This window comes from Nyctibius grandis, chromosome 3 (genome assembly GCF_013368605.1).
Source record: "Nyctibius grandis isolate bNycGra1 chromosome 3, bNycGra1.pri, whole genome shotgun sequence".
NCBI classification, from domain to species: domain Eukaryota; kingdom Metazoa; phylum Chordata; class Aves; order Nyctibiiformes; family Nyctibiidae; genus Nyctibius; species Nyctibius grandis.
This window is the reverse complement of record NC_090660.1, coordinates 104,912,009-104,939,210: the sequence shown is the minus strand read 5'-3', so window position 1 is coordinate 104,939,210 and position 27,202 is coordinate 104,912,009. Positions and strand designations below refer to the sequence as shown.

Below are 27,202 nucleotides of genomic sequence, written 5' to 3'. Positions count from 1 at the left end.
CTAACTACATTTTGAGAACTCAAAATTGGAATTTTGGTTTATGTCCTGGTTTGGCCTAAACCAGGCCAATTTTCCTTTCAGTGATTTTTACTTTCAGCTAAGTTTCTTCTAAGTAACTGCACTTTCTGAAAGTAACTGCATGTTGTGCAGACAGTGTCTGCTTCCAGGACTGATAACACTCGAAGTTTGTAGTTATCGCTGAGGCACCGGTAGGCATATTATGCAGAAAGGCTCTTGCTGTACTTACTCTTAGAGAAACCAAGGTCACTGCTGAATTCCTCACTGCTTACGAGTGAAGAGCCGAAGGGGGGTCGCACCTGCAGGGAGGAGCGGACAGGGCAGGTGACCCAAAATTGACCAACGAAGGTATTCCATCCCATACACGTCATTCTCAGTATAAAGCGGGGGGAACACGAGGGTCTCGGCCTTCTGTTTTTGGGGGCCTCTGCCTGCTTGGGCTGCTTGTGCTGCTTCAGGCTGCTTCTGCAGCTTGAGCCTTTGGCCAGTGTCCAAGGAGGACTCTGTCTATTTTCCTGCTGCCCCCGATCCCGATCCGTGCATCCCTGAATCGAGTTCTCGACCGTCGCTGGGCCCAGCCTGGGCCTTCCCGGAGCCTGCCCTGCAGTGCCGGTGGTGATGTGGCTGACATTGGGGGAGCTCTATCTTGGTTTTGTATATATTTGATTATTCCAATATTATTATTATACTCTTTTTCATTATTCTAGTTTATTAAAACTGTTTTAACTTTCCAACCCATAAGTCTCTCTCCCTTTTCCCTTTCCCTTTCCTTTTGGGGGGGGCGGGGAGGGTTAACAGAGAGCGTCTGCCACAGGTTTAATAGCCGGCCCAGCTTTAAACCGTGACAGTTTACAAACTTAATCATTTGCTAGAAGGTGAGACTATATTTAAACTTTTAAAGTTTTAAAAATCTTTTAAAACTCTAACTGGACTGGTGAGAAATAACCATTCAGAGGCAATAGAAATTCTTCTCTTCAGTTCAGTAATCTAATTCATACTCTACCAAAAGCCATAGCTAGGATTCTTTGGGTTGTACTGGGTTTTTTTTTGGTTTTGTTTTTTGCCTGAAGTAATATTTGAACAGTGACATTCACACAATGCAATGTCTTAAACGCAATTCTTCAGAAAGCCCTCTGGTGTGTTGGTCTGTTCCTCTGCATTGCTGAATTCTAAACCGCAAGGGACTCTTCTGTTACAAAGAAGGCTTAATTGTCACTCAAATACTTTTTGCTTTTTGTGCACATCCCTCACCCATTTGTCAGATTTAGATTTAGATCTACTGCTGGGGAAATGAAAACATACCAGCACAAAAATGTGGAAATCCCTTCGAAAGGTCCCATCCCTTTTTCCCTATCTGAAAAGAGCATCTCTCTTATGAGGAACAGATAAGAGAGCTCCGTCTGTTTAGCCTGGAGAAGACTGAAGGGGGATATTACCAATGCTTACAAATACCTTAGGGGCGGGTGTCAAGAGGATGGGGCCAGACTCTTCTCAGTGGTGCCCAGTGACAGGACAAGGGGCAACAGGCACAAACTGAAACATGGGAAGTTCCATCTCAATATGAGGAAAAACTTCTTTACTTTGAGGGTGACAGAGCCCTGGAGGGTGACAGAGCCCTGGAACAGGCTGTCCAGGGATGTTGTGGAGTCTCCTTCTCTGTAGACCCACCTGGACACGACCCTGTGCAACGTGCTCTGGGTGAACCTGCTTTGGCATGGGGTTGGACTAGATGATCTCCAGAGGTCCCTTCCAACCCCAACCATTCTGTGATTCTGTGAAAGTACTGTTTGGGAAAGTACTGTTTATATTAAGTCCAGACAGACACACAAGTTGATACATCTTTCTTACCCCTTCGTTGGCTTCCCTTCCTCACTGCTTATAGAATCATAGAATTGTAGAATGGTTTGGGTTGGAAGGGACCTTAAGGATCATCTAGTTACAGCCCCCCTGCCACAGGCAGGGACACCTTTCCACTAGACCAGGTTGCTCAAAGCCTCATCCACTCTGGCCTTAAACACTGCCAGGGAGGGGGCATCCACAGCTTCTCTGGGCAACCTGTTCCAGTGTCTCTCTACCCTCACAGGAAAGAATTTCTTCCTAATATCTGATCTAAATCTACCCTCTTTTGAGTTTAAAACCATTCCCCCTTGTCCTGTCACTACTTGCCCTTGTAAAAAGTCCCTCTCCCGCTTTCCTGTAGGCCCCCTTCAGGTAGTGGAAGGATGCTAGAAGGTCTCCCTGGAACCTTCTCTTCTCCAGGCTGAACAACCCAAACTCTCTCAGCCAGTCTCCATAGGAGAGGTGCTCCAACCCTCTCATCATCTTCGTGGCCCTCCTCTAGACTCGTTCCAACAGCTCCATGTCCTCCTTCTGTTGGGGGCCCCAGAGCTGGACGCAGTACTGCAGGTGGGGTCTCACGAGAGCAGAGTAGAGGGGCAGAATCACCTCCCTTGACCTGCTGGCCATGCTGCTTTTGATGCAGCCTGGGATATGGTTGGCCTTCTGGGCTGCAGACGCACATTGCCGTCTCATGTTGAGCTTCTCATCAACCATCAACCCCAAGTCCTTCTCCTCAGCGCTGCTCTCAATCCATTCTCTGCCCAGCCTGTATTTGTGTTTGGGATTGCCCCAACCCACATGCAGGACCTTGACTTGCTGTTTATTTCTGGCATGTTATATTGCATCTGTAAATAGGAACCCATCTTACGTGAATGGTGTTTGAACTTAATGGAGAATCTGTTCTGACTAGCTTTCCCATAACATTTGGATTGAATTGTAAGAGCAGTAGATTGCACAATTAGTTTTGTTGTAAATTTTTCAATAGCTCTTTTTCATTAGTTCCCTGCTATAACTCCCAAATATAGTCAAAAGAATTTACCCAATGGGGAAATAAAAACATAAAATCCATGCAAGACCAAAGGTACTGAGTCAGACCAGCAGTGCACGTGATCTCCTGCAATGATCAACAGCAGATGCTTGAGGAAGTAGAAAAACATTGGTGTGTTTTGGTTTGGTTTTTTTTTTAACACTTTCTCAGCTCACAATGATATGAAGGCAAGGAACTGCCTGAGTCAGGACTGATACCGTGATGCTTGGTACTTCTTGACGGACTTTTACAATTCGTTTTGTCCAAGGAGTTTAAGTTCATGTGAATCTTTATCATTCATAGTCTTGCATCTCTATAGTTAAATGTATCCTTGCTCCTTTATGAAGCTCTTCCATGCATCCTCTTCAGGCCTGAAGTCCCCTGAGGAGCAGGCTGGCCATGTCCATGTCTCAAAGCATTGGCCTGGAGCCCACCAGAATGACTCATTTCATGTGAAATTGAGGGACTTTCCATGCTCTGGGGCATGAGAATTTGCAGGGGGCTTTGAAGTCCCAACGCTTGCTAGAGGAGTGTTGGAGGACATTTTGGTGGATGAATACAAACTTGATTCAGTGTCGTCCATTCTACCTTTTGAAATAGGTTTCTGGATTGAGTTGTTTCCCCAATCACCCACAATATCCCTGTTCTGAACTGAGCAGCCATAGGGGGGGGTTGGAGGTGTTTTGTTTGTTTGTTTGGGTTTTTTTTACAGAAACTGTCACATACATTTAATCATCCTTACTCTTTTTCTCCAAAATGGCAGCATAGACTTTCTTTTTTAAAACAGGGAAGAGGAGGAGTGAATTTTGGGCAACAGTGACAGGAACTGCATATGATATTAAGGGTTTAAGCATGCTATGGCAATGTTCTTATGTTGCTCTACTGCATGCCCTGTTTCTTAATTTCTGATGTTCAGCTTTGTTTTGCTTGGTACTGAATATTGAGGTGATATAATCCCAAAACCTTTCTTTATAATGACCAGTTACACAATAATTTCATAACGTTAGTAGTGTTTTCCCTGGTGCGTTATGCTACCTAATGCACACTTTCGTCCGTTGGCCATTCAACATGGGATTCCTCATCTAACTTGGGAGCTACCCAGATATGAGACTGTTGCCGTAGTCTTTGTGCACAATTAATGGGTGTATGTAGAGACTTCTAGGGTGAGATACATCTGACTTCCTCTGAGTTTACATTAGGATGAGCTGAGCTGTAACTCTTCCTATGCTGAATGTAAGGCGAAAGGTAGACCCCAAGCTCCAATATGGATATCTTTGTTGCAGAAGTCTGTGTTTGGACAGATTAATCTCACCTTTGGAGGCAGCTTTTGTTTCTGTTGTCCTGAATAATTTGTAATATTGTATGGAAAAGAAGAACAGAGTTTATCAATATGAATCTTATTTCCTAACTCATTTATATGTTGTTAAACGATGTGGGCCTTATCACTGTTCCATACAGGACTTCACTGGTGACCTCCCTCTGTTCAGAAAATTAACTCTGTTCTTTCCTTTCCCCCACCTCATGTTTTTGACCTGTTTTCCCTCTGCGTGTGGCTCATCCCTGCTATCCTTTGTTTGCTTAGTTCTTTTACTGTTTTGGTGAGGGACAGACCTTTTCAGAAATCCAAACAAATAATTTTATGTGGATTTCCTCTCCTCACATGCTTGTTGATCCCCTGGGGGAGGAGTTTTGTGAAGTAAAAATTTCTTTTTATAAAATCTGTGTCTCTTGTTCAGCATTTAGCATTTCTCCACATGTCCACCAATTCTGTTCTGCACTGTAGTTTCTACAAACTTGCCTGAGGAATATATCAGCATTACTGCTCTGCTGGTGCGTATCTGAATTCTCAGTTCTCTCTGGAGCTCCTATTAAAAATAGCTATTATATTTGCTTCTTATTCTTCCTGTAGTATTACGACTCTTATAAATAAGAGGCTTTACTTTACAACTCTATAGTTTGCCTGTTTTATTCTCCTGTGCCTGGCTCTAAGTGACTTGCCATTGCTCATTTTGTCAGCTTTTATGAATTCTACTGTTAGCACTTAGATTTGGTATAAATCCTCTGAAGCAGAGCTGAAAGAAAATTCTTCCATGAGAACTTCTTCAAGCATGTCAGCGAGGAACACAGATGCAAAAAGAATTCATTTACCTTTCTGAGCTGGCGTATCTCTCAGTGCTCTTATACGGTGATGATCTAGAGAACCTTGCAGACCCGCTGAGATGCTCCTTGCTCTGGAAATCTTTGAAAGAGGCTTTTATTACTTTTCCCTTCAGCAATCTCAGTGCAGAAGGTATTAGTGTTATCAAGTCCAGATAAGAATGTGGTCGTCAAATGTTTGTTTCTTTTCTGTTATTTTTTCATTAGATTTCTGCTTTGTGAAGGATGAAATGAGAAAGGATGCTTTCTTATTTCAAGTATCTTCTTTTGCCACCCTTTTTAACCTTGCCAGCTTTCTTGCTTTTTCTAAAGTCTTTTTGAGTCTTTTTTCACGTGTATGTTTTTCCATTCATAAATGCAGCTTGGCTCTGACCTTGGTTATTTTTCCTCTGGCTAACCATGGAACAAAGCTGTTTTATAAGTGCAACATAAAAATAGTTTCAAGTTGATCAGGATTCTGAATCATGATTCTTTTTTTTTTTTTTTTTTTTTGAATTTAACCAGATATGCAGAAGTAATTCTCAGTAACTTAGACATTCTTCAGGTTTCTTTGGGTGTAATTTAAGTACAATCAGTGACAAGAAAGTGTTGTGTTTGTGCATTTTTCTTCTGTAAACTATTTAACTTTTTTGTTGCTGTTCTGAAGTGCTTGCAGGGTAATACATCTGAACAAAACTGTTTTAGACAAAGGAAATTTAAGCCTTTAATTCTAGTGACATGTTTTCTAGCTCCAGTGTATAAGGGCTGTTCTTTAACCTCTCTTCACAGTATTTGTTCTTCAGTTTCCTTGCTTAATATGCACAAATAGACATGAATTTCCCTGGGTTTGGAAGCATATGCTAAAATTCTGGTTACTTTTGAATGGGAAATAAATATAGTACTTAATGGATGTTGTGGGTTTCAATGAGAGAGTACAAATTCTCTGAATGCCTTGGGAATCTGATTTGTCTTCTCTCTTTGTCCTGGGAGAAGTTTACCACGGCGTGGCTTTAGGCATAGACAACTTCAGGTGACTGCCTGGGGCAGCAGAATGAGGTGGGATTCAGCCCCGGGAGTCTTGGAGTGCAGAGCCCATCCTCAAATGCCCGTGATTCTGGCACCTCTCAGGGAGCTGCTGAAGGAGGAAGATGTCTGGGGAAGCTGTGCTATTTTCATCACAGTATTGAGCTTTGTTTACAATATTGAGAAGACATGAGCCAGTTCTAGAAGGTAAACATTATCCTTTGTATGTACTGCTGCCAGTGTTCGGGTCTCTCTCTCTAGGGTTATTAAAGTCCTTCCTACAGTACTTGTATCTAAGGAAGTAAACATCAAGTCACGCACATTATAACTTTCTTTGTGCAAAGGAAATTCTATTAGGACATGGGGAAGTCATCTCTCTGTTTGTGTGAGGTGCCTACAGGGAGATTAAAGCATCTTCTTTTTCCTATGTTCCATTTTAGCATTTGCAGATGTAATTTTTCATCTTTGTGCCTTTAAGGTCACACAGGGAACTAGCTGACCTCTAGAAAATATTTCTTTTACAAGACTTACGTTGATACTTATGTGAAAATTAAAAATTTATTATTCTTACGCAGTACTTGAATCTTGTGTGTATATGTGTGGTAATTACAGAAGTATTCCTTTTACATCATAAAAGGATAATCAAATCCCCATGTCTAGATATAGGTGATTTGCGATCTGGGATTCTTCAGGATTTCCTATATATTGTTCTAGGACAATGATCTGCTTCCTGCTTCCTCTTTCTGACTGGGAATTTATTTTACCTTTCCACAGATAAAGGAAATGGTCTTCTTCAGCTCCTTTTCATTCTCTTTAAAAAATTATTTTTGAAAATGCTCTATGAAACAGCACAGCACTTAAAATCAAAATGTTAGGAAATATAGTGGCGTTAAAGGTGCTTCACTGGCAAGGACGGGGTTCCACGATCTGGCAGATTTCTTACTGACCTTGTATGATCCCTGAGGTCTCTTCCAACCTGGTTGATTCTGTGATTCTGTGATTCTTTTCCTTCAGAACAGTAGGGTTCATTGGAGCTTTATTAGCTCAGGGCTGCATAAGTCAAAGCTCCTTCTTAGATAGTCTTCTGTGTATTCTTATGCAACAACTTTTACATCAAAACAAAATGTGTATTTTATTATTATATAGTGGTTTCCTTGGTTTTAATGCTAAGCTATTTGATTAAAAATGTATGCTTTTGGAACAGTTTTATTCTTCTTAAAAACATACTGTTTGAGTTACAACTCCATATTAACATATGATTAAATATTTTGCCTTTTGAAAACCTCAGTGTTAATGTCTGATTTTAGAATGTAACTTGTCTGATGTGTGGGGTTTGGGGTTTGTTTTTGGTAAATAAGCATTGTGATTGTTTTTTTTGTTGGTGGGGGGGCAGTGTTTTGACTTCTAATAGAATTTCACTTTTTTTTTTTTTTGGTGGAGCTTTAGTGCACTGTTGTTTTGAGTACTCCTAATACCTTAGAAGTGTTACTGTTTAACTCTTCATCGGCTCTAAGTTAATGTCAAAGTAGATTCATTCATTGTGGGGCATTATCCATGAGTCTTGTTTGAAACTTCTGTCTTTTTTTTTTTTTTCTTATTTTCAGTCCCTGTCCCCCCACCCTTGTAATTCAAATGCTCTCAGGCAATATGACAACTTGAAGAAAATAAAACTTGCAGGTCTTCTGGGGAAAAACATGGTACCTATTGGCAACTATTCTCTCTTTTTTTTCCCCCCTTTCACTGCACAGAACTTGTTCTAGTTGGAATAGCTCTGTGGTTTTGTGTTTGTGGCTTACAGAAAAAAAATAGTAATACTAGAAAACTCATTAAAGTGAAATGTTGATTTAATTAATACAAACAATATTCCTCTAAGAGAGATGGAGGTGATAAAGTGCGTCCCAAAGGGCTATAGTGGCAAATGTTCTATTTAAAGATGCTAAAATAGAAGTAACAAAAAATATGGAAACAGATGCCAGAAGGGAAAGTAATAGAAGCAGGAAAAACATTTCAGGCACAATGGCCTGTAATTCAGAATTTCCTTCATCCTTCAGTTAAGGATTTTGCTCGCTTTCACTGGCTTCAGTTTCGTCTTCTTGGTTCTGACCTCTCTGTATGTTCAATTTGCTATTAAATGTATTGAAACAAGTCTTTGGCTGTATACAAATATACATTCCGTGCTGTGGGGTAGCTCAGTTTTACAGAGCAGGTGAAAAGGGGGTCGCTGCCTGTAAGACATGTTTCTTCTTTTAAACTTGCAGTCAGATTCAGACTTGTTCTCCTTAGTTTTATGTCTGATACTATTGACTTTATTTGTCCTGTAAAAGTGTCCTACATTACAATAAAAAAAAAAGTTTGCATTGCGGTAGACAACTATAAATTCCTATATTGTTTACAAAATGAGCACGTGTACTTATATTGTTCAATTGATCTTTTATTAAGCTTATTACTTTATTACTATATAATTTATACTTTATTAATAACTACAGAGCTTTTTTCGTTGATGTATTACAAATTCAAGTTGCTGATTTAAAAGAAGCATATATATGTCTATTTGCTAAATAGTTCTTTTTAATATTAAAATTATTGTAATTTTCAGTAAATGCATTAACTTGTGGCTTTTCTTTAAAGTACTGTTTGTCAGTTGGTTTGTCACAATGTCACAATATATAAGCTTAAAATAATAATTGACTGTCTACAAGAAAGAAGCTTCCTGACATTCAATTTTTCTTTGCAGATCATGTTCAAAACGAAGAAAACTATGCACAAGTACTAGATAAATTTGGAAGTAATTTTTTAAGTCGGGATAATCCAGACCTTGGCACAGCTTTTGTAAAATTTTCCACGCTTACTAAGGAATTATCAACGCTGCTGAAGAACCTGGTGAGGAGTTTCAAACTTTCTTAGTTTTTTAGTTTTTCCAAAACAAAGTACAATACAAACAACTTCATGATCCTGATGACTGTTGATAATTTTAGAGACGCTTTCAGTTTTTTTTCAAAAACCAACACATTAACTCCTGCAGAGATTATCTCTAAAGGGTGTTATTACACACTCGCTGTGTTTGATTGTTAATTGGCAGTTAAGAAGAAAAATATAAATGTTGAGACATCACTTGAGGCATTGTTCTCAAGTGATTGACGGTGTTATATATCTCTTCTTATGGACCTGATTTTAAGTCATTCCCTGACTTGAAGTTTTCCAGTTAAAAATCTGATACCATTAGTTATGGGTGTTTTGTCTTACCTCAAAAATTTTAACTTTTTGGAAGAAAAATAACGATTTGGAGAGTGTGCTTAAATGGTGTTAATAGTCCATTCTCCCTGTGGTATACAAAGCATGTGTTGCTTAAATATTAGGCTTATGAAGGTGGTTTAAAGATTTCTCTCATCTAAAGTTTGTCTTAGACCTTTTACTTCTGAAAGCTGGATAATAAAACTGTAGTCATAGCAAATATCTTTGAACACTGAAAGTAATGAAGCCACATTTCCTGTGAAATCATGTTTCATGGGTTTGATAGCTGTTGTATTCAGAAAGTGGTAGCTTCAATTTTATGTTTTTCTTATAGTTGGGCTTATCTCCAAGCTTTTTGGTGTGTAAATTATAAGCAATATTACAGTCTTTCTTTACTAGAGTCCCTAGCAGGAACACAACTGCTTTAGGTCACATCAGAGGTCCATGTAGCCTGTACCCTGGCTTTGACAGTTGCCCAAGAGTGAATCTTTAGGGAAGAGTGTAGGAAGAGAGCAAACATATGGGGATAACGTCTGTACTGTGGTCATGAAAACAGTCTTCGGCTCAGAGACGCTGGAGCCGGAGGCAGTATCTTTTGCTTTGTAGTCCTTGTTAGGTATTAGTTCCATAAATTTGTCTAAGGATTTCTTGAATGTATTGTATGTTTGGCACAGAACGTGGTGGATTCCTCCAGAGCACTAAAATGAGCTGCTCTCTGAAATATCGATTCTATTTCTTTTGAACTTGATCCTTTCATTTATTGTTCCCTGATTCTTATATCTTACAAGAAATGTAAGAATTTCCCTATTTTTCCCAGGAATTTACAGATAGCTATCATTCTTCCTTTCCCTTCCTCTATTACTTTTCTAGCTGAGTCTTAAGTTATTCCATAACTTGGGTTGTCATTGTTGGTCCTTTCTGTATCTTCTCGTAGTACTCTTTTCTGAAATGAGGGGGGAGAAGCGTGAAGATGGTTGCATTTCATATTCTCTTTTCTGAAGGCTGAGGCTTTATGACTACCGAGCATTGAGCTTGATGTTTTTAAGGGATTCTATGTTGTAATTTCAAGGAATTTTTTCCTTGAGACATTTTTCTTGATGATTGTTATTTCGTAAGCATGTTTCTGTATGCAGTTTTTTCTCCTTATGCTTCACGTCACATTTTTCAGCGTAGACATCAATCTTTAATTTCATTCTCTCAACAGTGTTACAAGGGTTTTATACAGCTCTTCATACCTGCCTTTGCTTTACTACCCAGAATAGCTTAGTATCAGCAGACGTTCTCACCTGGATCATCCTTTGTTTCAGTGTTGGCAGTTTTAATGACTGGTAGATATGCTTTCCTCTGTAAAGAGATTCTGGCTTATTTTTGTCTCCTTCACTCTTACTTTAGCACACAATTAAAAACAAGCATTTTCAAATGTGTGTTAAAGTGCAGTTTGAGGACAGTTTGGGACTAGAAGTCAAGTTTGTTGGTAGCTCTCTGGACCACATCATTCCTCGCAGGGCTTCCACAGAAATTTTTAATTTCTTTCAACTGGCAAACAAGAAGTAGGGGGGGTTGGTTGTTTATTTATTTAAAGTAGTGCTGATCGAGAGGAAAAAGCTCTTTTAACTTAAGAAGCCACACCCATTCAAAGCAACATTATACTGTTTCAGCTAGACTATGAAGCATTATCTATCTCAATTCTTGTTGACAGGATTTAAAATAGACTATTCCCTAATTTACTTCATTCAGCAGTCTCAAATAGACAAAAAGCTTATTTTACAAATGTCTCAGCATTTTAAAAACACTTATTTTTCACCTTTCTTCTCTCAAAGATAGGTAATTCTGCTTTGTTGTTTTTAAGTGTCAGTCTGATTAATAGAATTACACTGAAATAAAAATATTTTTATAATATCAAAATAGAAGTTGAGGTCCAGTGAAAAAGCAGCTGAGAGGAGGACTGTATAATGCCACTAATAAAGTCCCACAGTAGATGCTGAGGCTTATGCTAATAAAGTTAGTTGAAAAAATGGCAGTAGGTATTAAGATGAATGGCAAGCTAATAGGCTTTTTTTTTTTACATAGAGCAGATTGCTGCCTTATTTAATAAATGTACAATACAATAATGAATGATCTTTAAAGACAGGAAGACGAATAAGGAATGGAGCTACACAGTAGGCAACAAAAAAAAACCTTCAAAAATTTGGATGTTTTTATTAAATCTTTTGAACTTTAATTATGATTCATTAAATATTTTCCTATGAATTGTGATATTATACATATTTCATGAGAAATAGGGTACAGAATAATTTATTTTCTTCTGTGTGAAGGAATTATAAAGTGATCACTTGGAGAGTGATCTTCGCTTACTTACTATGATCACTTACTCTGAAGTAAAGCCAGCAACTTGTATTACATATGTACAACTTTTGGAAATTATAATTTTGAAATGATTGCTCTACATAGAAGGTCAAGAATAAAAGCATATCCATTAATCATTTTGACAAAAATAAGTCACTATGCAAATTTTAGTATAAACTGTTGATGTTACCACTAAATATAACATCTGAAACTTAAAACATATAAATATCATGTTATATTTCTGAGCGTGGGGTTTTTTTAAGATTATGTTATAAGAATGACACACAATGACCGCTTCAGTAACATTTTGTAAAGCTAATTACATTGTGATTGGCCATTGTCAGCACTGATCTACAATTTAGCGATCTCTTGAGTCACAGAATCACATAATGTTAGAGACTGGAAGGGACCTCGAAAGATCATCTCGTCCAGTCTCCCCCTCAGTGAAACTGAGTGTGCAATATCTTTAAATCGATCTAGATGAGGTTTTGGAAGAACATTTGGAGCATTTGCAGATCACTTTTTTTTTTTTTTTTTTTTCTCATTTTGCATGGTGCTTGGCTTCTCCAAATGTTTAAAGCCTGTTTTTTCCCACCTCCCTTTCCTGTAATGTCCTCAGCTAATCTTTGCGGGCAATTTATCTTCTCTTCACATGCCTCCTCCCCAAATTAACATGTATTTCCATCTGTTAAGGTTTTTTTCCCTTTATTTTGCTCTAGGTATGAGACTGTTTTGCATTATCAGACGTGTTTCTAATTCATTTGGGATGCTGTTTTATCAGGTCACAGAATCACAGAATGTTAGGGATTGAAAGGGACCTTGAAAGATCATCTAGTCCAATCCCCCTGCCGGAGCAGGATTACCTAGACCATATCACACAGGAACGCGTCCAGGCGGGTTTTGAATGTCTCCAGAGAAGGAGACTCCACAACCTCTCTGGGCAGCCTGTTCCAGTGTTCAGTCACCCTCACCGTAAAGAAGTTTTCCCTCATATTTATGTGGAACCTCCTGTGTTCCAGCTTGCACTCATTGCCCCTTGTCCTGTCAAGGGATGTCACTGAGAAGAGCCTGGCTCCATCCTCATGACACTTGCCCTTTACATATTTATAAACATTAATGAGGTCACCCCTCAGTCTCCTCTTCTCCAAGCTAAAGAGACCCAGCTCCCTCAGCCTCTCCTCATAAGGGAGATGTTCCACTCCCTTAATCATCTTCGTGTCTCTGCGCTGGACTCTCTAGCAGTTCCCTGTCCTTCTTGAACTGAGGGGCCCAGAACTGGACACAATATTCCAGATGCGGCCTCACCAGGGCAGAGTAGAGAGGGAGGAGAACCTCTCTTGACTTGCTAACCACACCCCTTCTAAGCTACCCCAGGATGCCATTGGCCTTCTTGGCCACAAGGGCACACTGCTGGCTCATGGTCATCCTGCTGTCCACTAGGACCCCCAAGTCCCTTTCCCCTATGCTGCTCTCCAACAGGTCTGTCCCCAACTTGTACTCGTACATGGGGTTGTTCTTGCCCAGATGCAGGACTCTACACAACAATGTAGAGTACACAAGAAGTCTTCAACAATGTAATAAGTGATTCCAAAATCTTACCGCATTGGAGTGATACACTGACATACTAGCTGGCTACTGTTCAGTAATTTCAAGCCAGGTATTAATGGCTTGAATTGGTTATCCTTAACAGATACACTTGGAAAAAGAAAAAAAAGCCACAGTCATGTACTGTTGTTCATGCCTGCCCTGATAACTGCTTTAAGTCTGCCGTATCCACCCATATTGCAGAAATATGTGTTCTGTTTTTATGAACTAGGCTGGAATTAAAACCTTTTGAATATTTCTTCTCAAAATTCACATTTGAGATACGAACTTCAGTTAAGGTTGTTAAGTAGAAACTGACTGAAATGGTTGAGAATGAAAACAATTATACCTTTTCTTTAATCTGTGTACTGATAAAGTAGGTATTATCTTGATCACTTGTTGGCTTACTATTCACTATTCTTTTTCTTCTCCAACAAAATTGACATTGCCAGGGAGTTGTTAGTTGTGATGTATTGAGATAAAAAGCCAAGAGGACACATGGCGAAAAGGCATAATCCTCTACAAACTCCCTGGCTCCTTTTACTTCTGTTATGAAATAATATTGGGGGTTGGGGGGCATGTGCAAATGTTTAAGCTAAGAAGAAAGAAAAACAGAGCCTAGCTGTTTAAATAGAATCAAAGCTTAGACTATCTGCTCTAAACTCCTTTAGTGAAGCCAGTAAAGAAAAAAAATCTTTGGGGCTTTGAATCACTGAAAGTGATGAGGTTGCTTTTTTGTTTCATACAACATTAATATTTGAGCACTAATTATGTTTTTGCAATTAAGGAGAAAATCCCTTCTTGGATCTTGATCTTTTAAGCCATGAAGAACCTTTGCTCTGTGTTCATGTTATTGTTTGAGTCTGCAGGTCAAGGTGCTCTTCATCTTGTTTTGAATAAGTTTCAATATAAGATTTTGTGAATTTAAAAAAAATACAAAATGCTGACACATGAAACAGTAGTCAAGATATCTTGAACATGAAGATACAAGTGTGTGTCATATGTTTTCTGAATTTGAGTCCATCTTATGCTAAGAATAATTATCAGTTATGATAGCTGCAAGCTGTCTAAAAAGAACAAAACTTTAGGGGTGGCTGACAAGCTATCAGGTGATAATTAAGGAGCTGTGTAATAGCCTGTGTAATGAACCTCATTCACTACATCCCATGGGCAGGCAGGTGTTATCTCCAGGAAAGCAGGGCTCCATCATGCGTAACGGTTACTTGGGAAGACAAACTCCATCACTCCAAACGTCCCTCCCTTCCTCCTTCTTCTCCCAGCTTTGTGTGCTGAGCATGATGCCATATGGTTTGGGATATCCCTTTGGTCAGTTGGGGTCAGCTGTCCCAGCTGTGTCCCCTCCCAAATCCTTGTGCATCCCCAGCCTGCTCGCTGGTGGGGTGGTGTGAGGAGCAGAAATGGCCTTGACCCCATGTAAGCACTGCTCAGCAATAACGAAAACATCACTGTGTTATCAACACTTTTCAGCACAATTCCGAAACAGAGCCCCATGCCAACTACTGTGAAGAAAATTATCTCTATTCCAGCCAAAACCAGCACAGGGAGGAACGAAGGGAGGGATGAAGTAGGAGAGGCAACAGACTTTTCACTAGACTGGGATATCGTTGATACACATCTCTCTCCTGTGATCATGACTCTTCAGGAACCGTACACATCATCATGATAGGTTAACAGCGGTAGGTTTTTCTGCCCTCAGACTGGCAAAGACAAACAGAACATTCCCACAGATGTGTAATCAAATAGGCATGGACTTAAGGGGGTGAAGTTTAAACTCTTGAGAGTTTAAACAGATGTCACATTTCCACAGTGGTCAGGGAAAGAAACAGTTTTCCCAAATAATTGGGAATAATCAAAGAGCTGGTGACTCTCTTTGCTCCTTTTGTTCGTGGTTGAATTAACATGTGCCGTGTGTGTGATGTGCCTGTAGCATAGCAGGTCCTTGCTTCTTATTCTGGAGGCTATAAGAAACATTTGTTCCCAGAACTAATTTAGTTCCTAAAGAATTAAGCAATATTCAAATGTGTGCTTCAAGAGGTGCATTCAGAACTTTGCTTATGTGCTATTTTTAAAATTCTGGTTTTATATCACTCTATAGAAGTAAAGATTAATTATAATGCTTCTATGTCTGATACAAGTGAATATTTATTAATTCTTCCCAGACTTGAATTTACTATTAATTTAGAATTTTTGAGGTGATTGCAACTTCATTAGCGAAGTTAAAAGACTTGTTGGCAGTAGTTTGATAAGATCATAATAAATCTTTTTGAATTATAACAGTTTAATGTTTTTCTTTTTAGCTCCAGGGTTTAAGCCACAATGTTATTTTCACTTTGGATTCTCTCTTAAAAGGAGACTTAAAAGGTGTTAAAGGGGTAAGTGTTAAAAACTATTTTTTATTTGGGGAAATGTTTTCAGGTTCAGCTGTCTTGTGACTGTTTTCCATTCACCCATGAGATTATATTTTAGGTTGGCATCCATTAATATTTTGTATGTAGTCCAAAGAACAAACTCAAAATTGGTGTGACTGTGATGCTTCTTTAGAATATCATTGTAAATTCCTGTCTTAAGGTGCACAGGAAAGTAATACATTACAAGATTCAAAAATAGTATTTTTTCCAACTAATGACTGAAAAGTTTTAAAAGAAAACAGTATTTTTTGTTGGTATTTATAACTTGATTACTATAAAGACAAAGTTTTTAAAATATTCTAAGCAAATTTTCTGTTTCCTAAGGACCTCAAAAAGCCTTTTGACAAAGCCTGGAAGGATTATGAAACCAAATTGTAAGTATTTCCCCTGGCCCCGCTCCTTTTTTTTTTTTGCCTTTCCCCTCCTGATCCCAAACTGGGTAATGTATCTGTGGATAATAAATGTGAATATGAGCAAGGCATCTCTTCTGTGGATCTTTCTTCTGCATGAATAGCAAAAATATTTTTATGTTCTCTGTCAAGTAGCTAAGTGACTGCCCAAGGTTTCTTTAGTGTAAGGAACACACTTAGTGCTAGATACTTAGATACTGGATGCTGTAAAGTGAGTTGTGGAGATTTCACATGACACTTACAAATTCTTATAACCATATACATAAAATCTATCAATAGTAAAAATTATGAGAGTTATATGTTGTGCTATATTGCAGAACTGTATGCTTTTGAGAGGCAAGATTTTAGTGCAGTTGGTGTGACTTCTAAAATATCTATGTTTTTAAAAATATTTTCTTACTATTACACCTGTTGCCTATGGGTAAAGAATGATTTATAAAAATAAAAGGTTGGAAACAAGTAGTATCGTAGTTGCAGAAATGTTAGTGGAATGGTTCAGAACGCTCTCAAGGAAGTGACTGGTGGTTGTTTTATCAAAATTCATGAGCTCTCAGGAATTAATTATTTTTTTGTATCCTTTCATTTATTCCCCTTTTTAACCCTGTTAGTTTTGTTTCCCCAGGAGGGGGAAAAAAGTAATGAAAGAAAAAGTCAGGCCACTAAGAACTGCTGAAACATTTATTATTGGCATAATTTTCTTACCTACATACAGTAACTTTTGCCTTCAAAATTCATTACAATGTTAGATCCATGTGAACAACTGAACTGGAAATGAGGTTATTACTAATCTAAGGCAAGAAAAATATTCTTGTCCCAAAATTGCAACATCGTACTCAGTTGAGCATTAAGATTTACACGCAGAACTGGGTTTTTTTTGTTCCTTTTTAGTTATTTAGTTCTTACAGATATTGCATATTTTGCAGAAATATTGGATAGTTTTCTATAGACAGCAAATAGATTTTAAAAAAAAAATTCTTTCTGCCTCTCAAATAGCTATTTGTAAGATCAAGGATATCTTTGACAGCCTATTTATACCAACTGCCATTAAACAGAACTTAGGAGTCAGAGGTATCTCATACAGACTCAATACATGGAATAATCTGTGGGATTCTGTTCTGAATTTGGAAAGTTTACAGAAAGGTGCCTGTCTTGTTACTCTTCCCACCACCCCCCCCCCCCCCCGCCCCGCGTCTCGTGTGAACAAATTTCACTCGGGCTTATTAAGACCAAGAAGTCCCTTAGATTTCTCAGAGAAACCCATTTCCCAGAATTTGTTCAAGACCAAATATCAAGTCAAGTTTAGAAGTGCAGTGCTGAAAAGTGCGTTGTTCTGCATGCAAACGTGTCTGTCTTAGCTGGAGAAAAGGAGAGTTCAAAACCAAATTAATTAATCCTTTTTATTTTTTTTTTTTTCCCCTGGCAAGGAGTACCAGTCTAATAAACACACAGTGCTTTGTCACCTGTTTTACAGAAGTACAGCTTCATTCTTATTCTTTTCAAAAAGGCTGCTAGAGAAGAAAGGTCGATTAGTTTAAAAAAAAAAATATATAGAAAATTGTTTAGAGTTTTCTACTCTGGTTTGGAAATCTAAGTTTTCTTACAAATGGAGTATCCGGTTAGTCTGCAGGGTAGATATGTAAGGACAGCCACATTGTAAAGCTGTAATGAAGGTCTCAGCATGGCCTCTTAGTTCCATATTTGCATTTCACTCTCTCAGAATTTCAGTGTTGGCTTTCTCTGAAAATCTAATAACTGGAAGTCATGTCATTTGGTGTAGGTGGTAAACTTCATATGCTGCCTTATTGTTTTTCTTAATTCTTGCCTTATGAGCATGAAACATACTTAATTAAGAAATTCTGCCATTTTCCTGACAAGTCAGTAGTTTCTTATATGTGTGCTTTACACTGCAGTGTATAGAGATGAAGGCTATGGAGCACATCATATAGAAAGAATGAGATTTTTTTTTTTTAATTTTTTCCCCAAGTAGCACACAAACTCGAGAAAAGAGTTAAAGGGTGAAAGGAAGGAAGGGCATCTTCATGACTCCATTACTTCTGGACACTTTAAAAAAAATATATAGGATTTGGTATCATAGAGGAGCCCATCTTCAGAGTGGCTTTTTAAATATTTCTTGATTTATTTTTTTTCCTAAATAATACTAGATCACCTGATAGTAGAAGGAATTCTCTAAAATGTTTTCTAATTAATATTTCAGTACAAAAATTGAAAAGGAAAAAAGAGAACATGCAAAACAGCATGGGATGATAAGAACTGAAATAACAGGAGCTGAGATAGCAGAGGAAATGGAGAAGGAAAGGCGGCTGTTTCAGCTACAGATGTGTGAAGTAAGAAAACAAGTTTCAGCTTTTAATTATGACACTGTAACTTAAAAGTACTTTGTGGGCCTTACTTAAAGGTGGTGAAATGTAGTTTTTCATTTACTGGGGGTGGAGGGAAGAATTATTTCAATGTCACATAGTACAGCAATATAAAGATAATTATTTTAGCAACTCTGTGCAAAACTTGGCTTCCTTTTGTTTTATTCCTTTTCTTTGTTTTTAGATTATTATGCTAAGGTTCATGGGCTGAAAATATACTATGGAAATATTTCTTATTTTTTCCAGGTTTATGGTTGAGCTTTTAAGGAAGTATTTTTGATATCTTTCTTCCGACATGCTTTCTGAAGCCTTCTAAAATTTCTAATAAAGTGATAAATGATAGTGATACGTTAGTTCCATAAAACTGCTTTTTTATATTAATAGTTCTCTTTAAAGTAATTGCTACTAAAATGTAATAAATTGCATAGTATTTATATTTTTAGAATATTTCAGTAATTACTGCAGTAGCATTAAAATGGACATCTTCAGACACTTGTAAAAGATGAAACTTTTTCTTGAATTTGTTTTATATTTTGGGGTGTTTGTTTGAATGTTTTAGGAACGGGCAATAAACTGTTACTTCTTTTATGTTTTGCTTAACTGTGGTGGACTGGTGGCTTCTGAGTCAGCACCCAGGTTAAACACAGAGATAATTAATTCATTGAACAAATGATGTTTTATTGATTGAAAACTGTTGAAGGTTGTGAGGCATGATTATCAACATGTTTTTCACTGTCTATACAGTATCTTATTAAGGTTAATGAAATCAAGACAAAAAAAGGTGTGGACCTTCTGCAGAACCTTATTAAGTATTATCATGCACAATGCAAGTAAGTGCAATGTTTTTAAGCTTTAGTTACAATGTTCTTTTTACACAAGTGTTTGTTTCCCTTTGTTTTGAATTTGTTTTGGTTACATCAGGAATTTTTATCATAATTGTAATCTGCCAGGTGTCTGCAACTTCATCTTGTTAGGCTGTAGTCTTTCAGTAGAGAATATGAAAGTAACTGAGTTGGGCAAGGGAGTGATAGAGAAAGAGGCCAAGGGAAAACCCTGCATGTTGCGTACAAAATTAACTTTAGTTCCTGTGGCATAGATCTAGAATGTAATTTTAGAAATAGCTTGTTTGTTCTATTTAATAGTTTTTAGTTCTTCTGTAAATTTTAAAACCATTATGAAAGCCAGTAATTTCCTTGAAATTTCTTGAGGTGAAACTGGTAAGATATGACCTTGACATCAGTAGAACCACTGAGGCAAACACATGGGAACTTTTACTTAAGTTAAATACAGGAAAGAGATTTTAGAAATTACTGAAGGGAAACATGTTGACTAACAGCGATAAAAATAAGCTAAGCTGTATTCTCTCTAATTTGATACTTGTTAAAGTCACAATGGTGTATCTCCACTGCTGAAAGATATCATACTTTAAAACTACTGGGAAGGGTTTTAAACAAACCAACCACAAGAAAAACCCAATCAAAAAAGACCCCCAAGAAAACAACAACAGAAAAAACTTCATAGTGATGAATATCAATTGATTCCCTTCAGATTTCTAATTTAGAATAAATACTTGAGGATAGAAGTTAAACTTCTGTTTATCTACAACCTAACCCTTTGTATGTTGCCACTTCATATACTAACATGTGAAGTGCTTATTTGGCTCATTATGTTTTTATACAGTGAGCATAAATCAGCAAAGTAAATTAAGTGTTTGTGGACTGAAATGCAACTGTCAGCCTTTCTGAAGTATATTACATTAGAGGAATGTGGAATCTGTGCTGTCGTGAGGTTAGATGGATAGAACGGTTCACACCGGGACAGAGATTTTTTTGTTGTTGTTTCTGAACATGGGAGGAGCTGGATAAATTTTGTTGGTTTTGCTGTTTTTCTCCGCAACACAGTCTACTTTGTGTTATGAATTATATGTATTCCTGATAAATCACAGGTATTTTTCATTATAGTTTCTTCCAAGATGGCTTGAAAACAGCTGATAAACTTAAACAATATATTGAAAAGTTGGCTGCTGACTTATATAATGTAAGTTTACTTATAAGTACTTTAATGTCTGAAAATGGAAATATTTTGTTCATGTGAATGCATTTCAGATATGAGTACAAGGGTGTATATTTCATTTGTATCTTATAAATGATAAGTACATTTTTAGTTTTTACGGTTATTAGGAAGAGCAGCTTTCATTGCACTACTAATTTAATGTTGTATTAAAATAAAACTAATCTTAATTGGGAATCTTTGAATCAGGTTACATTATTAGCACCAATTTTAGCTACCACTTTCATTTTTCCATAACAAACTGCTTGATGATAGCACCATACTTGATGAATTAACTTAAGATGCTCATGGAAGGAAAGTAATAACGTGGAATCAAAGCTCAGTTGTCACCCAAGTGCTTTTGTATTCTATAATCAGAATTACAATAATCCCATTTGCTATTGTAGTTTGTGGCTAAATTAAACTGTTTTCATTCCTTAAGTCATCTGTCAAGCTTATTGGAGTTATTTAATTAAAATTTCAGAGACTGATTTAGTTGCATTAGATGTAGTGAACCGTTAAAGCGTAAGAGAACAGTGTGCAGAGTTGTACATTCATTTTAGCTTGCTTTTCAAGTAATACATGCATAGAAGGTGAATACATAAGAATGGACTAGTCCATGAAAATAAACTCAAATATTACAGGAACACAGAATAGTTGAGCTGGTTGCTCAGGACATCTAAAATGGTGTATTGAAATGCATAAAAAATTCAAATTAAATTTGCATCCAGAAAGCATATGGCAATCTCTTTCCATAGATAAAGCAGACACAAGATGAAGAAAAGAAACAACTTACTGCTCTTCGTGATCTGATAAAATCTTCTCTGCAGCTTGATCAGAAGGAGGTAAATAATTTAGACATGTTATTCTCTGACATAATGTGAATTTATGAATGCTGTATTCAGAAATTGGTTTAATTGATGTTCAGTTTGTGTAGTTATTGTTTCAGAAGAGTTGGACTTCGAACATTATGATAAAACTAGTATTTAGAATGTCCAACTACACGTCAACAAACAATAGTTTTAGATTAATTTTCTGTTTCCATTTTCTATATGAAAAGAAATGATTCCTTTTTTGTGTAAATTTATATTTTTTATGTACTTTTTTAATATACAATAAGAACAGCTGTAATGGATCAGATAAATGCTTCATCTAGCCCAGTATCCTGTTCTTGACAATGATAAAGAATGAGTGTTCAGGAAAAAATAAAGGGAAGGGATGCACACATCTTTCTTATGTCCTGCCATCCTTCAGCCAGATAGTGTTCAGGACTTCCGTGACCTAGATGATCCTGAGTAAGCCAGAATGAGAACCAGAGGCTTGCCTTTACGTTCCCATATTACTATTCATCTGCTAACTCACATGGATTTTGTGATAATGTTCTCCTTCTCAAACCCTTTTTGCTGATGCTGTATCATAAGGAAGAAAATTTGGATGTTAACCAGATAGAAGTGGCTGAGACAGGACAGTTAAAGAGAAAAATACATCATCAGTTAGACTGGTATCAGAAGTGAAGGGGGAACATGTAATGTCCATTGCAGATGTTCTGGAATACTCCTTGAACTAGGAGATAGGATATAATATATATCACAGCTTTTACCTGAGATAATAGTGTGACTTTTTCCAAATCATAGAGCCTGAGAGTTGGAAATACTGAATATCCTGTGGTGAAGCTGAGTGGTGAGGAGATGGAAGGGAGGGGGGTGGCTTTCCTTTAGGAAAACATCGCTTACCCTCTGTTCAGTTTTCTCTTAGGTAAATAAAACCTTAGTGTTTGCCAGATGTCTACTCAGCTTGTTAAATATTTGTTATTAAATATGAATGATTATTATAATTAAACATTAGGCAGATGCCATTTTGCTGCATATATATGATCATCCACATATATGATTGGACGGTATTGCTAATATCAAATATACAATATATAATTTACAACTAGACGTACTGAGTCAGACAGGTTTCCAAAGCAATCAATCGTGGATGTTTAGAGTAAAATGCAGGGCACTAAATGCTGATACTTCCTCAGAATACCTTCCAATTAGTAGATCGACTGTCTTTGCTGTCTCTCCACCACCCTATGGATTTCTTCTCTTTGAATTCGTGCAGTTGCTTTTCGAAGCAGTGTAAACTCTCAGCTTCTGTTACAGCTGTGTCTTTCCCACCATCGCTACATGTTGTGTGGAAAAATCTTTTTCCCTTCATTTGTTTTGAACTTCTGGATCTGCATACCCTGCTCCAGATAGGAGTGGAATTTATGATAGCATCACTAGATCATTTCTGATCTTTTATTTTCATGTAAGTCCTAACATTGACTTGCTTTTTGACCAATGCTTAGTGCAGAGAAGGTGGTGTGTAAAGTTTAATCATCTGTAAAGCTATAACCGTATCATCCTGTTTCTGAATGTTAATAGTCAACTCACAGTATCTTATTTTTTCCCTCTGCATAGCTTTGCATTTGCTTATGCTGATCTTCACCTGTCATTTATTGTCAAGTTACTCACTGTTGCGAGGTCCTTGAGAAATTCTTCAGTCATCCTTTCTTGGGTATCCTCAATGATTTAATACCATCTAGCAAACTTTGACAGTTTACTGCTCACCCTTTTCCAGATTGTTTTAGTGTTAGATACCACATGTGCTGGCACAGCTGGCTGTGAAACTCATTTTCCGGCTTTTAACGTGGTAGCTCATCTGAGGACTTTTCCTTTTGTCCTGTAGCAATGTAATTCTTTCCCTTTCATAAGGAGCACTAAGTGCCCATCAAAAGTCCAAGTACACTGTATCAGTCTGATTTCTCATGTATATCTACTTACTGATTCCTTCAGAGAACTCCAGGAGGTTTTTGAGACATAACCTTCCCATACAAAAGCTGCACTGATTTTCCAGTATATATAATAATACTAAATGTACTCTTAAAAGTAATTTTCATTAGTCTTCCTTTTGTGGTGTGAAGCTTACTAATCTTTACTTTCCTGGAATTCTTCTGGAACATCTTTAAATGTAGGACTATAGTAACTGGGGCAAGTAAGTATTTTTGTGGGCTTTCATGTAATTTTGTAGGTAGCACATTGTAATTGTGGCTGCTGCGTGTAGATAAATATCTTGAAGTTAGTAAATAATTTCAGGTGGAATCACAATTAATAAGGAATGATTGATCAGTCATTCCTTACAGTATGGTGGTGTTTTTTTCTTTTGAATACTTGCTTATGTGTGCTTTTGTAAGCGTACATTCTATAGCAGATAACCCTTGGCTAGAAGGCTGTTCCTCTCCCTGCATCTTTAATCCCATCGTTCTGAAGGACAACACAACCTTACAACACACTGTACATGTGTTTTAGAATTTCTTTGATGTCACAAATGATGCAGGAGCACTACAGAGCACCTCTGAATAGAACCCAATTTATTGTAAGACCTGCCAGCTCTTTCTAGTACTTAGTTTTCCCTTATCTCATACTCTACAGTCTTTCCCAGTGCTCTGTTTGGTATTTTTTTTGCTTCCATCCCCAACGTATACATGGGCTTACTATATCTCTTCCATAACACTTGCAGAGCTTCCCATACATGCGTTACATTTGTGATCTCCCTAGTATTTAAATAACTCTGAATGTAACTCGTGCTTGTTCTCCATCCTCACCCTCAAAAGCTGAACAGAGAACATCAGATTTCAACAGCTATTTGGAAATAACTTTTAAATTCTAAAACGTTTCTATGGATTGATTCCCAGCACACAGAGGAATGAGACCCGCTCTCTTGTCACGCACCTTTTTCTTCCACAAGCTGATTATCTGGGAAGCAAAGAAAAATATCTCCTTCTCTCCTGGCTGATGTGTGTGTTGTTAAGTTCAAGCTGCTTGGTAATCAGCCAGTTCTCGGAAATAAAGTAGGAGAAATGGGTTGTTCTTCTTCGGTGCTGTGTATTTTACATACGTGGCTGCATACAGTACAAGTCAAGTTTCAAAAGTTGCTCACAGAGTATTATGAGGTAGAATAACTAAATGAAATACAGTGTTTGACTTTTTGGTTACCTACTTCCTGGATGTGTAGTAAAAATTATTCTTATTCAGTGGAAAATAACATTTAAAATACAAAATTTAAACAAATCAAATCCTGAAAATTAGGTACATGTTGTAATAAAGTAGCTTCACAGGCATCACCAAAATAAACTATGCTACTTTTCCAACTTTAATTATAGTGTAGACAAACCCTAGGACTCTTGAAAAAACTGTATGTGTTATATGTATGTTATCTGTATAAAATTTATAAATACAAAAATAAAGTGTTTGGCTTGAAGACAATCGAAATTGTGTCTTAGAAGAAAAGGGAGCAATATTGTGATTCTCAGATATGCAGGCAAATCACGGAAGAGAGAGATCTGCTGTAATGAAAGAATCCACTGTTATGGATAAAATAACCGTTTGATCACATTGCAGTTCAAGTGTCTCTTTCAAAATCAACGTGAGAACTTTCACTCATGTGATTCTGCTACGTTACATGAGTCAGAGTCTTAATGATGCTGGCAGACATTGAGGAGCTTGAGAAAACAATGTCTCTGTTACTTAGGTAGTCAGTGTTTTCATCCTGAAATAGCATGCCAGCATTCATTACTCCTTGGTTAAGTGACAACGAAACTTGAAGTCACATGGCCTGAGTTTCACCAGTCAGCTCTCCATCATTGTGTATAGCTGAATCTTTAAGCACATAAAGCTGGGCTTTATTACTGTGACAGATGGCCTGGTTGGTTGTGCTTAAGAATACATTTTCCCCCTTATATTAGTGGAGTATAATCTCACCGTTGGAAAATTTACGGGTTAATGGAAATATTGAAGAACATGAAATAAATGGTATTTTCTCTGGTGGATTTGTAAAGATTCAGAAGTACTTTTACCAAAAGTTACTTTGGCAGGGAAACAGTTTGAAATAATAAAATTGAGGCCCTAGTTGTGTGTAGTTTTAAGTTTCTTTGACCCTTTGTGCAAGAGAAGGAAGTTGAAACTAGTGATTCCTGTCCAAATTGTAAATTCTGCCACCTTTAACCTCTTTGGAGTTGCCATTAGATAAATCAAGCTTCCTAACCCAGCTCAGGCTGACTTGCTGTCACAAATGACAAAAGAGATTGCTGCATGGCTGTTAAATCTATTAAACCATTTAGGATCTTCTTGAAAATAAAATAATATGTATGGAAAAATTACTGTTCAGCACCTGTACTTTCGTTCAGGAAAAAACACTGATGTACTAACTGAGCTAACCTCGTTCCCTACACTTCCAAAGTCTCATAATGCAACTCTTGTTTGACTGTTGCGTGCATTCAAGGTTTGTATTTGGCATTATGGACATCTGTAATGCACTTACATGTTTTGCTGGCATACCTGTCCTTTCATCGGTGAAAAAACTATTATTGTAATCTTTGTAATTACCTGGTTCTTGGAAAAGCACATCTTGACAATCTTTGAATCTTGGCTTGCGCAGAAGTGCTAGTAGTTACGTCAGTTTCTGTTCCTTTGTGGAAGAATTATCTGATTTTGTAAAATGACTATGGTTTAAAGCTTTGGGGAAAATCTTTTAAGGGATACTAGTGTAATTTTAATTGTGTAAACTATTTATTTTGTGTGTTGAAAAATGCTTATATATCAAGAAGCTTAAATTTTAAAGGAAACTAGGCCTTTAATACAGGCTTCTATTCCCTATTTTTATATATTAATTATTGATACAAATGTAACTTAACAGCCTTAAACTGAATATAGCTGGTCTTTGGAATCATGTTTGGTGTCTGTTTTGTTAATTATTTCTTTACATTTTGATTTATTTCCCCAAATCTCCATCTGATATGCTCTTGGGAATGGGAATTATATCTCATTACGTTCTTTCCTATGCTAATAGCAACAGGACCCCAATGCCAATGGGGGTTTGAAATTTACTTATAACAAATTAGCATCTTGCTCTGATGGTATAAACATTGCTGAGAGCACTGTGCATAGCAGCCTTCATGCTGCTTCCAACCACAACTGCCATTTTTACCAAAGCATTTCTCTCTAACCTTCTATGACAAATCTGTTACAAAATGAAAAACAGTTGTAAGCACCCTGAATAAAATAGGAGGGAGTAACCTTCCATATATATTGGTTGTGGTAATTGTAAGAGAAAGAGAAAAGGTTATTGCCAAGGGAGTAATTGAACTTCCCATTCTTTTGATTTTTTTTGTGGGATTTTGTCAGATGTTTTGCACATAATTGTTTCACAGCTACATTTAAAACTGTATCGATATGTCCTTAATTATAGCTTTTTATATAGCTTTGCAAAAATTAGAAGTTAACTTTGGGCCTGATCGTTTTCAGTGGAAATTCAGAATTAGCTCCAGTTTGGTGGAGGATACAATATAGCTATAATATTAGACAATTTAAATGTAATAAAAACTGGAAGACGTTTAGTAAAATTTGATCCTGTAATCATCTTAGTTGCTTTTTGAAGCCAATGTCATGTATGTAAGGTTGCACAGAATTTTGTTAATGATGTTTTATTGCTTGATGTGAAAAAGCACCAGTGTGCCTCAAAAAGTAATTCTTGCCTTCGTAGTGTTGTTAGAAAGGGGAAAAATTGTTTTACTGGATATGGGGGCTATAAAATTTATGTTCAAGCAGCATGTTTTTTAAATAAAATAATAATTCTTGTTTTAAATTATTTGCTTTCTCTTTCCTCTATTGCTTTTGCCTTTCGTGATCGAAGTCTAGGAGAGTAAGT

The 27,202-nt window shown here is 37.1% G+C and overlaps 1 protein-coding gene across 3 annotated transcripts in view; it reads left to right on the top strand.

Annotated features, from left to right (window-relative positions):
* Positions 1-27,202, top strand: part of ASAP1 (ArfGAP with SH3 domain, ankyrin repeat and PH domain 1) — a 167,089-nt gene that overhangs the window by 85,801 nt on the left and 54,086 nt on the right. For all 3 annotated transcript variants that reach the window (XM_068396076.1, XM_068396078.1, XM_068396077.1), the window contains 7 exons: positions 8,778-8,923; positions 15,523-15,597; positions 15,958-16,007; positions 18,259-18,388; positions 19,166-19,251; positions 20,383-20,458; positions 21,229-21,315. In XM_068396076.1, coding sequence (XP_068252177.1) covers positions 8,778-8,923; positions 15,523-15,597; positions 15,958-16,007; positions 18,259-18,388; positions 19,166-19,251; positions 20,383-20,458; positions 21,229-21,315 — 650 coding nt within the window. The remainder of the gene's footprint in view (positions 1-8,777; positions 8,924-15,522; positions 15,598-15,957; positions 16,008-18,258; positions 18,389-19,165; positions 19,252-20,382; positions 20,459-21,228; positions 21,316-27,202) is intronic.